The following is a 15,242-nucleotide window of genomic DNA, read 5'->3' as shown; positions in this document are numbered from 1 at the left end:
TGCATGGGGCATTATGTGGGGGGAACAGCCTGCGTGGGGCATTATGTGGGGGGAACAGCCTGCGTGGGGCATTATGTGGGGGGAACAGCCTGCATGGACCGTTATATGGGGGACAGTATCCTGTATGGAGTGTTATATGGGGGTCAGTATTCCGTATGGAGCGTTATATGGGGGCCAGTATTCTGTATGAAGCATTTTATGGGGGCCAGTATTCTGTATGGAGCATTATATGGGGGCCAGTATCCTGTATGGAGCGTTATATGGGGGCCAGTATTCTGTATGAAGCGTTATATGGGGGCCAGTATTCTGTATGGAGCATTATATGGAGGCCAGTATCATGTATGGAGCGTTATATGGGGACCAGTATTCTGTATGGAGCATTTTATGGGGGCCAGTATTCTGTATGGAGCATTTTATGGGGGCCAGTCTCCTGTATGGAGCATTTTATGGGGGCCAGTATACTGTGTGGAGCGATTCGCTGGTTTCTGAGTTATTGTGGAATTTACAGTAGATATCACTCATGTAATGTAAGAAGTGAAATCTTTGCATTGTACTATATATATATATATTTCTCTTCGGTATCTGTGCATCATGAATCGTGGTATGTGTTAAAGGGGCCCACTGAGACTCTTTCGCCCGGGGCCCACAAAAACCTGGAGCCGGCCCTGGGCCCCCGGCCCCATGCTGAGCGCTAAGCTCCGGGACATCTCAGCGCTGCTTTCCTCTGTGTAGCAGTACAGCGCTGCTGCGGCAGCGCCTTCATGATTCCCCTGACTTCCGGTCATGTGACGGCGCCGTCACATGGCCGGAAGTCAGGAGAACCTGGTGGCAGCGATGTGGACGAGCGCCAGGATTCTGCAGGGATCGCATGGGGGTAAGTATAACAAGTTTTATTTTTTTAAAATACAATTAATTAACTAGGAGTGGGGGGAATCAGAGATGCACGGGGGGGGGGATGACATGCACATGGGGGAGATGAGAGATGCACATGGGGGGGTGAGATGCACGGGGGGGATGAGATGCATGGGGGTGAGATGCACAGGGGGGGGATGAGATGCACGGGGGGATGAGATGCACGGGGGGGTGAGAGCTGCACATGGGGGGATGAGAGCTGCACATGGGGGGATGAGAGCTGCACATGGGGGGATGAGAGCTGCACATGGGGGAGGATGAGAGATGCACATGGGGGGGGATGAGAGATGCACGGGGGGGATGAGATGCACATGGGGGGGATGAGAGCTGCACATGGGGGGGATGAGAGCTGCACATGGGGGGTGAGAGATGCATGTTTACATAACTTTGTTGCCCTATGAAGGGCAAGGGGGCCCCAAAAATTTCTTGCACAGGGGCCCACTACAGTCTGTGTCCGCCCCTGGTCTTATTGACAATACCCCATGTAAAGAAACTGCAAATTAACACCCACCTACAGGCAGCTGTTTCAGGGTATCAACCTAGAATTCTTTCCTCCCCAATGAAAGCTAATTTGCATGTTGCACATTTCTAACCATGCAGACTGAAATATAGCTCTATGATCAAATAAAGAGGTTGTCCACTTTGAAGAATCATTTTTGATACATGATAAGCTGATCTGATCTGCTAAGTCCTTTAGCAACCATTTGTGGGAGAATCCAGCAGCAGGTGTCTAGTTTCTCTGCAGCGCCCCCGCAGGATAGTGAAGTAATACACATTCCCTATTGGAATGAATGGATTGTTTGTGAAATAACCAATTAGTTGGATCCTCCAGACAAAGACACTCTATATAGCTGCTTACTGCTCTGGTAAAAGAATATCAGACTCATAGGGCACCCTCCTCTATTTAATTTTTAAACTATATATTCTAAAGCTATATATATATATATATATATATATATATATATATATATATATATATATATATATATATATATATATATATATATACACCCTCCCTAAATTTTTTCTGTCTAGATTCCCATCAATACACTGGCTTCCAGTATACACTGGGCATCTTACATCCGGCGGCTGGCTGATGTTCACCACGCTGACACCACTTTCCCCGGCGTGCGAGTACATGGGATTCTCGTATGTAATTGGCTCCTTCCCAGCTTCCAGAGTGAAGGTTTCATTCTATGACACAATAGTAAATATGTAATAATTACTATGTGAGAAGTAGAACAACAAATCACCTACAATAAAAAAAATATTTCTCCAGATCAATTATTACCATTACCATTTGCATTGCTCTGTCTATAGAAGACTCTGTACCAAATCCGGACACCCCAATATCCATGCTGACGTCAGCTCCTGACCGGAACGTTACTCCATTGCCATTTTCCGTTGATTTCACCAGCGCACTTAAACTATAATATCATAAAACAATCTTCAGTTTTCATGCCAATTCTTATAAAACAGAAATATATTTTCTCTTGTAATCTTTGGTGTCATAAATTGTACTAACCTCGGGAACTTAGGAAGAGCTGGTAAAAGTTTTCCTGTCCGTCTGTAATTAAAGAGGCCTCCGACCACCAAGGCACAGATAATAATGACCAAAATCACAGTGAGGAGCACAGCGACGGCCGCTAAAATAAAGAAATCGTTATTTTTTTCTGTATATAGGGAAAATAATATAAAGTACAAACAATTGGATATATGAGAAAGATCAGACATACCAGTTCCTGGAGGAATACCAGCAGTATATGCCATATTGCAATAACTACCAGAATAGCCAGCGGTACACCTGGAAGTAAGAAGTCATGTTTAGAAAAAGTATGGAAATAAATTACTATATATACTTTGTAATATATATACAGTCAGTGTATGTATGTATATATATATATATATATATATATATATATATATATATATATACATATACATATACATATATATACACATATATACACACATATATATATATATCTATATACTGTATCTACATCGCAAAGTATAGTATAAAGTAGATCTGTAAACTTAAAAAAAATAATATAATAATATATATATACATATATAGAAAAAAATATATATTTATAGTTTATATATATACATATATATATATATATATATATATATATATATATATATATATTGTGCGGAATATACATACACATATTTATATACTAAGAATATTTAATGAATGCTGTAGAAACTATGGCATAACTTGAATATTGCACATAATAGAGCCCAATATTGCCAATTAGTGCTCAAATAATACTAAAAGTCATTTTTAAATATTATCAAATACCGCTAAATAATACTAGATGGTTTTAATTACTTCCTGTGGTGACCATAGTTAGTGACCCCCTAGGAATCAGGGCCCCTAAGCAACTGTCCAGTTTTCCTTAGGGCAGATGCAGATGTGGCGCCCCTGTGGGTTCAGTCACCACAGAGGTACTGCATCTCACCCAGAGGTGTAGTATCCCACTCTCAGGTAAGGATGGAGTACTGCCCGGGACCCACCCACCTGCATCCAACACTACACTACTCCAGACCGGCAGGAGGGCCAAGATGCACTGCTGCGCTGCTGAGCCCTGGCCCTGGCTGGAGTGGGGGGAACCAAGAGAGGGGGAACCATGTAGTGGGTGTGGGTGGAGGAAGTAGTTTAGGGGAGCACTTGAGAAGAAGGATATAAAGAGGGAAGCCATCTTGGGAGTGAGGAGAACAGTCTGAGGGTTCAGTCTGAGGAGGAGCAGGAGCTCTGCTCAGGAGGAGCGTGCCTGAGTGAGAGAGGCCCAGGAGGTGAGACTGACTGAAGAGAGGAGAGGAGCAGGAAGGAAGGCTCCAGGAGGAACAAGGGGATCCTAGGGGTACGGGCAGTGCTGGAGGCCACTCGTACGCCCGAATCTACCAGGAGTGGAAGGATCAAGCCACAGAGGGGACCGACCCATAACTAGTGAGAATTGCATATTCAACTAGAAACCGGAGGCTTCTGCACTTTCAGGGTGTAGTTGCCACAGCCACAATTAATCGGCAAAAAGGTGGCCACACAGGATCCAGGGAACTCCAGGTTGCCCGCCAAGATCTGAAGTTACCGGCTTGGGACACTGATTGTGAGGTGCAGGGCAGGAGGGTGAGAGCCAGCTCAGGAAGACGACTGAGAAAGGCACACAGAACGGGGTCCCGTTAAGTACTTCTGACATACCTGAGGGATTACTGAACCCCTGCCTCGGTGAACGCAGAACAATGTGGGTGGTGATAATTGGCCGTTGTAACCAGTAGCAATGTGATAACCGTGAGTAAACCCGGAAGACTGCACCCCACTGTCTCTGAATTATTGCTGCGCCATCACCCCCTGCACCACAACATCTGCCTCATCTAAAATCACCACAGCAACGCCCTGGAGCTTAGCTCTACCTGTGGAGAGCTGAACCAACTCTGCTGCATTACCAACAGCTCCAGAGGATCTGCACTGCAGCGGCGGCTCCATATAGCCGCATACCACAGGTGGTGTCACGGACACTAAACATAAAAACTATAATCCTTTTCTTTAAAACCCCTTTTATTGACCGCCCTGAGTCACGGACCGGGTCACCGCCACTGTGACATCTCCCCTAGCAACGACCGGCCTGGCTACCGAGTGCCCCACGGCCCAGGGGGCGCGTCACAGACAACTGTATATTCGGTCCGAGTGAGATCCGACAACACATTGGATTGCAGTCGGACCAATGTTATTCTATGGGGCTGATTTTTTTCTCGGACTGAGCATGCAGCATATGCACAATTTGCATCCGGAAACGGATCGCACTCGGCCATGCAATCAATGGGTCCGTCAAAAAAAAAAAAAATCGCACTCAGATGTCATCTGAGTGCGGTCAGATTTTCATGCACTGACAGAATGTAGAAAGTTTTCTTCCATCGTCTCCATATCCGAGAAAATAGGATCACACTAATCATACTCTGATCATAATGTGATTAGCATAATAGGCTCGATTTTCTTGGATGAGAGAATACGGTTGTGTGACCCTCGCCTTAGGCTGGTTTTACATGTCCTACATTCGTGGTTTGAGTAGAGACTGTGTTGACCAGACCGACCACAGATCTCCTGTCCTACAAGCACATATGAGGTTGTTGGGTTCGAGTCATGAGGCCCACGTCCGGTCCGGATATTGTGGCTCATACTTGGCCCATGAAGGTGGGATGTGTGAAATCCAAAGTTTTGGAGAGTAAGTAAGAGTATAATTATGCTTATCTGTGTGTGTATATCCATCACCTCAATGGTCCCAAAAATCACCATTATCATAATGTAAAGTAAGTGGATGTTTAAGAGAACAGTAAGAATTCTTCAACACTTATTTACAAAGATGGCATCAGACAAAACTTACTTGCATTTTGGAAGGCCCATTTCATCATAATAGCAAGTTCCTCCATGCATACATCTGCATGCTGGCGGCATGGTTGGAGGGGGTTCAATAGCTAAGAAATGGAAAGCCATGCATGTTAGTAAGCAGTACATGCAATTATTATATGTCAGCAGCAGGCAATGGAATAACTATTGTGTATGTGACGGCGGAGACTTTCACCATAAGCATAAGACGAGTCATCATCCAGATACAATTTATAATACAAACCTAAAAGTAGGGAAGGGCATAGATATATTATAGAATATTATTATTATACGCCAGTTTTGTGAGAAAAAGGATAACAATTAGTGATAAGTCAACTGCGCGCTGGCCTCATATATCTGTGTTTGTTAATGTTATTTTAGTATTAGGTCTATTAGGTCACATACACAAATGTACCAAATATAAATGTAATATGTCAATACATATATATATATATATTAATATCAAAAGGTTGGGGGGTCCAACACCGACACCAATTAGGCGGCTGGATGTATACAGAGCCAGGCACTGCCAAAACCTAAGACAGAAATAAAATGAACATGTACCCTGCTGTAAGTAAGTAAGCAAAAGCAATAGTGCATATAAATAACATAGGGCACTTAGTAAACACTGTTTTTGATTTAAAAAAAAAGCGTAAAAGCCATCCCACCAGCGTCAAGGTGACCCAAATTCGGGACGGTTTGGCATGCATGCCAATCATTTTTTTCGGTTTAGAGCCAGGCACCGTGTAGTGGCCGTACTCAAGATCTGAGCTGCAGTACCAGAGAACGGCCACTACAAGTAGTATGGAGCTGTCCTGTGTCTGCTCTGTGTACAGCTGATCTGTGGAGGTATCTCAGCTGTCGGACCCCCACCAATTTGATACTGATGACCTATGTATTTTATCTATTTAAAAGATAGATCATAAATATCAAAGTCCTGGACAACTCCTTTTAATGAATGTGTTTTGAAAAGTTTATGCTGACTTGTTTTAGAAGTTTTGAAAAGTTTATAATGACTTATTCAGTCATAAAATGCCCTGTTGCAGCGACACCTACTGGTGGGAATAAATAGTACCATAAATAAATTTGACATCCAGACAACTTCATTACTGATAACAGGTTCGTCAGTGCCATCACTTTTCCTTTCCTTCCAATTGTATGATTAATTAGCATATACACAGCAGCCAGCAATAATAATATTTAATAAACAGAAATGTATAATATTACTAGCAGGAACTGTGGTCTATAAACTCAGAGTTAGTTCTTCCATTGTATAGAACATGCAGTGCTAATGCCACGTGTTGTCATAAATATTTTAGAATATTTATTCCTATTATAACAATAATGATATCAGACATTTAACTACGTGGCGGACATTTATTTACATACCTGCGTCACACTCGTTGGTACTGCCCTCCATGAACCGCGTCCCTTGTGGACAGGAACATGTATAGCCTCCTGGTCTCAGCAAGCAAAGATGGGAGCAGATATCTTTGCAACGGTTTGAAACTAAATAAGACAAGAGAAAAATTATAATTATGTATCTTAATAACTAGAAAGACTTAATTAGGTTTTATGAGATGAAAAAAAAAATCTGCATTCCTTATGTGTATGGTCTTTAAAATTGATAGGTGGGGGTCTCGGTAATAAAAATGAAGATGGAGAGTGCTCTTGGTCTCCATTTCTGGTCAAAATGATCATTCTTCAAAGGGGCTTTCAGAAGTAGAGAGCTTTTAAAGGGTTTATTTTTGGAACTTGTGTCATAGGATAGGTCATCAATCTTTGAATGTGGGGGCAGACAAGGGTCCGTGCTGCGGAAGCCGTCTCTTTTTTGCTTACACAGGAACCACAAAGTGCTTACAATGGAGGCAGTATCTGGTACTGCGGCTCAGGAGCATTCACTTAAACAGAACTAAGCCGCAGTATGTACTGCACTTATGTGGCGCTCGCTGCATACTGTGGAGCCTTCTTCAGTGGAGTTGGCAGGAGGGAAGACCCTCAACAATTAGCCAAAATGTCCTATAACACTTAGAAGACTTTCCAAGAAGAGTGAGAGATTTAAAGGGATGGACAATTACCTGTGTGGTTGTAGCGATGCGAGTGGTATATCCTCACTTGTGTCAGCCATGGGTTAATTGTCAGAACTTTAACTTTAGATCCAGTGCCAAACTTATCTTTTTTCCACACTTCACCCTTCTCCTTTGTTGTCCAGTACAGATGGCCTTCAAACACATCCAGGCTGTAAGGGTTGCCCAGATCTTTTTAAAAAAAAATGTAAAAATGAAAAAAAATAAATAAATTAGGATTGGGTATTTATTTTAGAATGAAGAACAAACAATTTACTAATTTGCTATGTCGCTTACCCCATGTGCAGGGCATTGCAGTAGCTTAGATATCCATGGTTATGACCACTCATACAGTGACAGTTAGTTAGTTAGACAGCTCTTAGTGGTCATAACCATGGATACCTAAGCTACTGCAATGCCCTGGACATGGGGTAAGCGACATAGGTTACGAAAAGAACTATACTACATTTCTAATTTGAGGTATTTGCTAATATTATTATTATTACACCTACTACATATTGGGATAGGATCTTGGAGATGGGAATACCCCTTTAATGGTCAGAAACGTGTCAATAGACTAGGGACAGGGGAGATGCATACAGAGTTTAAGGCCCACATACACATTAGATAGCTATCGGTGGAGCGATCGTTAGCCCAACAGCTATCTTTGGAATGAGCTCCTGTGTTCTCTGAGAGAGCCGCTGCCAGACATCTCTGGTGGCGGCTTATCTGTAAAGAAGGAAAGGAACGGCTGTTGAAGTACAAGGGACCGGACGCTCCTCTCCCCTGACATTATCTGTCCACAATATTTGGGAAGAGTCAGAAGGATCCCACAAACATAAACTATTGACACTGGCCCCTGTGGGTTTGGCCATTTTACTGTATTGTGTATGGGCACCGTAAAGACCCTCATATTCATAAGGCTGCCAGCTGATCCCGCGATATCAATGGGTTAGGCCAGGGGTCCTCAAACTACGGCCTGCGGGCCACATGCATCCCGCGGAGGATTTTTATCCGGCCCGCCGGGCTGTGGGCAGAGGAGAGCGGTGCCAGCGCCCGCCCTTCCCCCCGCTTGCTCAGGGCCCCGGCAGCCGGATACTTACCTCTCCTCGTGCCTCCGCAGATCCGCTGTCTTCTTGGTGTCAAGTCAGAGGGTGCGGTGACGTCTTTACACCGCGCCCTCCCCTGAGACATCACAGGCAGTGCAGAGCGGGGCGACGCTGGAGTACAGACCTGAGCAGCGGCAGCAGGTGAGGAGGAGGGAGGTGAGTATTGCATTTTTTTTTTTAATGTATGGAGGCATGGGACATAATATTAGGGGTGACATGCTGCATGGGGCATTATATGGGGGGGTGACATGCTGCATGGGACATAATATTAGGGGTGACATGCTGCATGGGACATAATATTAGGGGTGACATGCTGCATGGGGCATTATATGGGGGCGTGACATGCTGCATGGGGCATTATATGGGGGGGGTGACATCCTGAATGGGGCATTATAACGACTGGGGAGTGATATCCTGCATGGGGCATTATATGGGGTGGTGACATGCTGCATGGAGCATTATATGGGGGGGGGGTGACATCCTGAAAGGGGCATTATAACGACAGGGGAGTGATATCCTGCGTGGCGCATTATATGGGGGGGGTGACATCCTGAATGGGGCATTATAACGACAGGGGAGTGACATCCTGCATGGGGCATTATATGGGGGGGTGACATCCTGCATAGGGCATTATAAAGACAGGGGAGTGATATCTTGCATGGGGCATTATATGGTGGGAGAAAGGGACATCCTGCATGGGGCATTATATGGGGGGTGACATCCTGCATGGGGCATTATAAGGGGGAAATAGCCTGCCTATTGAGGACCTATGCTGCCTATTGGGGACATTTACCTGCCCATTGAGGACCTATGCTGCCTATTGTGGACATTTACCTGCCTATTGGGGACATTTACCTGCCCATTGAGGACCTATGCTGCCTATTGTGGACATTTACCTCCCCATTGAGGACCTATGCTGCCTATTGGGGACATTTACCTGCCTATTGGGGACATTTACCTGCCTATTGTGGACCTATGCTGCCTATTGGGGATATTTACCTGCCTATTGGGGACATTTACCTGCCTATTGGGGACATTTACCTCCCCATTGAGGACCTATGCTGCCTATTGGGGACATTTACCTGCCTATTGGGGACATTTACCTGCCTATTGGTGACCTATGCCGCCTATTGGGGATATTTACCTGCCTATTGGAGACCTATGCTGCGTATTGGGGACATTTACCTGCCTATTGGGGACATTTACCTGCCTATTGGGGACCTATGCCGCCTATTGGGGATATTTACCTGCCTATTGGAGACCTATGCTGCCTATTGGGGACATTTACCTGCCTATTGAAATACCGGTTGATTTAACGTTACTTGTTCTTCATTTTAAATATTGTATTTGTTCCTGTATTGTTTTTTTTACGTCAAAATAAGATATGTGCAGTGTGCATAGGAATTTGTTCATAGTTTTTAAAAAAAAAACTATATTCCGGCCCTCCAATGGTCTGAGGGACAGTGAACTGGCCCCGTGTTTAAAAAGTTTGAGGACCCCTGGGTTAGGCCAATTCTATTCTGGTATGTATGGTGGGCTTATTAAGATGCCCATACACAGAAGAGCAAATTGGAGAAAACCCATCTGTTACGCTCCTATCCCCATTAAAATTAGAAGCACACTTGCTCAAAGTGAGCATGCATGTGAAAAGAGTCCTATGTCCTAATCGCCATTCATGTCTGTGTTATATCAGCAGTGGAAGACAACTGACGACAGGTATTCTCTCACCTCCGTGTAAAACCGTCTGCCTGTCTGTGCCGTCAGGTTTTATAGACTCAATGACATTTTCCTTGGAGTCGCTCCAGTAGATTCTGTTGTTGTTGATGTAGTCGATGGTGATTCCGGTTGGCCAGCCAAGTTCTTCTGAGACCAGGACCTGTCTCTGCTGCCCGTCCATCCAGGCTTGTTCAATCTTAGGCTGCCTTCCCCAGTCTGTCCAATACATCATTCTACAAAAAGGGCGAGTAAGATGTTAAAAGTTTAAATGTGTTTTCTGCTTTAGACAAACATTAGCATCTTCCGACAATGAGCTAATAATAAGGTTGCTCACAACTGGGACCCTATAACTTCCCGAACAGTGGTCCAGAGCAATGGCAGCATGACCGATAATACTAAGGAGACGTATTAAAAGCCCCAATACACTGCATCATTGCTAGGTGCTTTTGTGACCCAGCTTCCCTGTACGAGTGGTAAACTTCCCTGCAGCACTCCCGCAGGAGAAGTGAGGAATTACAAAGTTCCCAGTGAAATCAACAGGCTTTGTTTTTGCACTGCAAAGAAGTGGCGGCGTCCCTAAGGAAAGATATACACTTAGTAGCCACTCTTTGCGAAGAGGTGAGGGTTTGGAACGGGGGACTTCGCCATATTAAAAGGGTTTTCAAAAGATTGAAAATGATCCCCTATCCATAAGATAAGGGCAATGTTACTGATCACAGAGGGTCGGACCTCTGGGACCCCCTGAGATCCCGAGAACTGGTCTCTGGAAGGAGCATAGGTTGAGCATGAGCAGCCCTGCTCCATTCATTATCTATAGAACTGTAAGAGATAGCCGAGTGCTGTACTCAGCAGTCCCATAGCGAATGAATGGAGTGTTGGAGCGCATGCTCGACCTCTGTTTTCAGAAAGGGCGCAGGTACCAAAAGTCGGACCCACAACAATCAGTAATTCATTCCCTATCCAACAGACAGGGCATAACTATGAATCTTGGGACAACCCCTTTAGGTCAGAGCTCTCTAGAAGAACTTGGAAATATGTTTCCTAAAGCAGAAAGAAAACTTTTAACTGCCCCAATAATCTTAAGTGGCCTGAACAGACAATCGTTAGGACAAACTGTCATGGTGACAATCACTCACCCAAGCTCGGGATTTAGAGCAATGGCTGCTGGCTGGTCCACTTGGGTGTAAATAAGCCACTTTCTATATCTTCCATCCAGTTTGGCTACTTCCACACGATTTGTTCCTGCATCCGTCCAATATATGTGTCTAGTTATTGGTAGGAAGAAAAATGGGTTAGTTTGGAGTTGCAATGTATGATTACGGCAATTACCAATAATATGTGGTTTTATGACTTTTTCTGGTACATGTGACTTTTTGATCACTTTTTAATTAAATATTTCAATTAAATATAAGTATCTCATGATGTATATATCTGATATGAAGCACTAACTGGCAAATGCTCATAATGGATTTATAGAGCGTTAAGGGTTTAAAGGGGTTTTCCCATGAACAAAGTTAATTTTAATCAATAGATCTTGGAATAATAATAATTTCCACAATTGGATGTGTTTAAATACAATGTTCCTGTGCTGAGATAATCCTATGGATGTGCCCCTGCTGTGTACTGTGTAATGGCTGTGTCTGACCGTGCAGGAACATGGTCTGATCATACCACATCTCCTGGGCAGGGGGGGAAGGAAAAGAGTATACAGACATTACAGCACGGGATCACAGCTGATTCTTTCTTTGAGGTAAAAAGTTGCTGAAAAACAGGCAGTGAAATGCTTTACTTCACAAAAAGAATCAGCTGTGATCCCCTGCTGTAATGTCTATATACTCTTTTCCTTCCCCCCCTGCCCAGGAGATGTGGTATGATCAGACCATGTTCCTGCACGGTCAGACACAGCCATTACACAGTACACAGCAGGGGCACATTTATAAGATTATCTCAGCACAGGAACATTTTATTTAAACACATCCAATTGTGAAAATTATTATTATTACAATATCTATTGATTAAAATGAACTTTTGTTCATGGGAAAAAACCCTTTAATGTATTAATGATGACAAATAATGACAACCTGAATATAATACCTTCCAACCCAGTCCACGGCCAGTCCATCTGGATTCACTATGTAGCGCAAGTTCATATCCACGTCCTTTACCATATTATTACCATAATCTTCAAAGGTCGGTATATAGGCCCGCCTGATGGAGCCAAACGCAGAGCCCTGCCCACGAATACTGTAGTACACTATACCTTTTGGAGAAAAATACATTTTCAATACAGAAAAGCATGATCACTTGATCTGTATTAATATTATCATTTTAGGTACGGGTGGACTCTAAATGTACTACAAGTTGCAGCATATCATTTTGCCTCTTTACTCATGTTGTTAGCACATAACTTTAGTAGTGATGAGAAGTGACTGGTAAATATCTACCTTTACTACCTTTCCTTTTATTATTCCAATGCTTCTAAATTGAAAAGAATAAGACACTTTGCTAATAACCCTTATTCAAAAGATCTTATCGTTTTGTGCTTACAGCATCCATGCAGATTTATGTGAGTCCATGGTAACAGGCTAAAAATAAGTGAAGTCTAGTGTGATCCTGCAAATGGAAGAGGTCGGGGACAGTTACAAGGGAGTGTCGGCACATGTTCAGACTACACAGGGTTTGTTTGTAGTTGTTACCATGGAAAATCATAGATCTGCACAGGAGCTGTGGACTAAAAATGTTAGCATACTCTTAATGGAGACTATTAACAAAGATGGTTTATTGTGTTCCAATCAGATGCATTGAAGCAATTAAAAAATAGGTCGCAAAGATGGACATAGCCTTAAATGAAGGATTTATGGTCGCTTGAATTTTACCAACATAATAGCTAGTGTCAAGTAAGGCGATAGTAACTTTTGCTAAAGGAATAAGATTTAAATGATAATTTAATTCGAAATAAAGGATTATGTTATATTAATGCTGAAATATTATTAGGGAACTTCAACTTGTAGGACTCATCCTGGAGCGCTGCTGCCCCCTTGTGGTGCATATAGAGTATATCACAAAGCTGTAAGATGCATGATGTCGGGAGTATATGTACAGGCCATAAATAAAGGGGGTGCAGAGGTGTCAGTCGCACCGAGGACTTCATATCTGCAGCTCTTCTACCACATAGGAAGACACCAGTAATATAAATGACACTGTATTGTAAGTAGGGGGTCCTATTGCAGATTTTTCATAGGGGCCCAAAAGTTCCAAGTTGTACCTCTCTGGATAAATGTACTGTTATTATATACACACGTACTGAGGTCTATTCCCTCGGGATCCCAGTCATAGTCCAAGGCCTGGATATGCTGCTGATTCTCAATATAATCGGAGTATTGCTCGGAAGACAGATTGTATCTTCTTATCCGCACGTTGTCCGGCAGCAGCAGAAGTGGAGGGTTACCTGCGAAATTAGTCAAATGAAATCAATTACTAGAGATGAGCAAATCTTTTACAACTTGAATTCTCCAGCTTCTCCAATTTTTTTTTAAAATTTGACTAGTCGCAAATCAAAAGTGCTGCAAAACTTCCAATCGACCTGAAAAGACACGTGTAACACTCTGAGGTCTCCTAGGACTGTGTCCAACCCCACTCATGCTTGTTAACGCAAACATAGCCTCAGTAATGGCAAAGTGACCCAAACACACTGTACATGACTATGGGTAACTGTAACTGGTGATAACCAACAGCCTGTTCATCATGCACTAATATTCTTCACTGCTGTGCTGTCGCGCACTATCTTTACAGTTTGTTCAGTGTTTGGTGACTTTCTCTCTCCATAATAAATTGATACAAATTTGATTTGCATCGAATCCATTCGCTCATCTCTACCAATTCCACTACAGATAAGATGCATTGTTAAAGGGATTCTGTCACTAGGTTTTTGCTTCATAATCTTAGAGCAGCATAATGTAGAGACCCTGATTCCTGTGATGTATCACTTACTGGGCTGCTTAGTGTAGTTTTCATAAAATCCCTGTTTTATCAGCAGGAGCTTATCATAAGACTAGTAAACCTACTGCCATGTATTCCTCCATATTCATGAGCTCTGTATAACCCTGCCCCCAACACTGATTGGCTGCTTTCTGTGTACTCTGTGAATAGGCAGAAAGCTGCCAATCAGTAATATGGGTGGGGTTTTACAGAGCTCAGCATTCAGAGCCCTGCTACATCTGCAGTAGATAACACAGTGATCTTATGAAAACTGCAGCAAGCAGCCCAGTAAGTGATACATCGCTGGAATCAGGGTCTCTGCCTCAACATCATGCAGCTCTGGGATGAGGTAGCAAAAATCTGGTGACAGATTCCCTTTAATGTAGTGACACCTGCTGGCTGACCAATAAAAATCAATCCTTTATATGTGACTAGAGCCATTCACTCAATGAATCATGAACATAAAAAAAGCATCAAAGCAAACCACCAAAAACCACCGATTTTTTTAGAATCACTTTTTAGATGTCGATTTTTCAGTCAGAAAAATTCACGTCAAAAAATCAGTGTGAACATACGCTAATTCTATTTTAACCCTCTTACAAGCAGACATCCATTTAACTAGTCTGGACCAATCACATCACTAATGACCTGGACCGCGCTGGAATCAAATTCCCCAGAGAAGTGGCGCCATTAGACGGGAAGCGAATGATAACATGCTTTTCACTTGTTCATCATTCTTACCCTCAGCTGCACATTGTTTTCCATGTTGGTCTCCAACTGATCGAAATCCTTCTGCACAAAAGCATTCATAACTTCCTTTGGAGTTCTTACAGTCTTGTGGGCACAACCCATAAATCTCACACTCATTAATATCTGAAAAGAAAAAGGCAAGATTATAGGGAGCAGGTTAAATATAGTCCATAGGGCCTGTGCTACATCCTGACCCGGACATGTTCCAGCAACATCTAGCACCACCATATTCATCTAGTTGGTGGCACTAGTGGCAGGGCAGACTTCACGACTAATAGTACCGCGATGAGCTCACGCTGTCCAGCCAGGGGTACTGGTGAGGCT

At 43.3% G+C, this 15,242-nt stretch overlaps 1 protein-coding gene across 1 annotated transcript in view; it reads right to left on the bottom strand.

The window, feature by feature from the left end:
- LRP2 (LDL receptor related protein 2) overlaps positions 1-15,242 on the bottom strand; it is a 345,085-nt gene that overhangs the window by 7,374 nt on the left and 322,469 nt on the right. The window contains exons 65-76 of the mRNA XM_073646998.1: positions 14,910-15,041; positions 13,495-13,638; positions 12,285-12,450; positions 11,327-11,455; positions 10,203-10,423; positions 7,378-7,557; positions 6,689-6,808; positions 5,298-5,388; positions 2,649-2,716; positions 2,438-2,558; positions 2,210-2,339; positions 1,993-2,106 (exon numbers count right to left, since the gene is read on the bottom strand). Of these exons, the coding sequence (XP_073503099.1) occupies positions 1,993-2,106; positions 2,210-2,339; positions 2,438-2,558; positions 2,649-2,716; positions 5,298-5,388; positions 6,689-6,808; positions 7,378-7,557; positions 10,203-10,423; positions 11,327-11,455; positions 12,285-12,450; positions 13,495-13,638; positions 14,910-15,041 (1,616 nt within the window). The remainder of the gene's footprint in view (positions 1-1,992; positions 2,107-2,209; positions 2,340-2,437; positions 2,559-2,648; positions 2,717-5,297; positions 5,389-6,688; positions 6,809-7,377; positions 7,558-10,202; positions 10,424-11,326; positions 11,456-12,284; positions 12,451-13,494; positions 13,639-14,909; positions 15,042-15,242) is intronic.

Source organism: Phyllobates terribilis, unplaced genomic scaffold (assembly GCF_046119375.1).
Source record: "Phyllobates terribilis strain yellow unplaced genomic scaffold, ASM4611937v1 Scaffold_9__5_contigs__length_417890890, whole genome shotgun sequence".
Lineage (NCBI taxonomy): Eukaryota > Metazoa > Chordata > Amphibia > Anura > Dendrobatidae > Phyllobates > Phyllobates terribilis.
The sequence above is the reverse complement of the archived record's forward strand: the minus strand, read 5'-3'. Positions and strand labels throughout refer to the sequence as shown.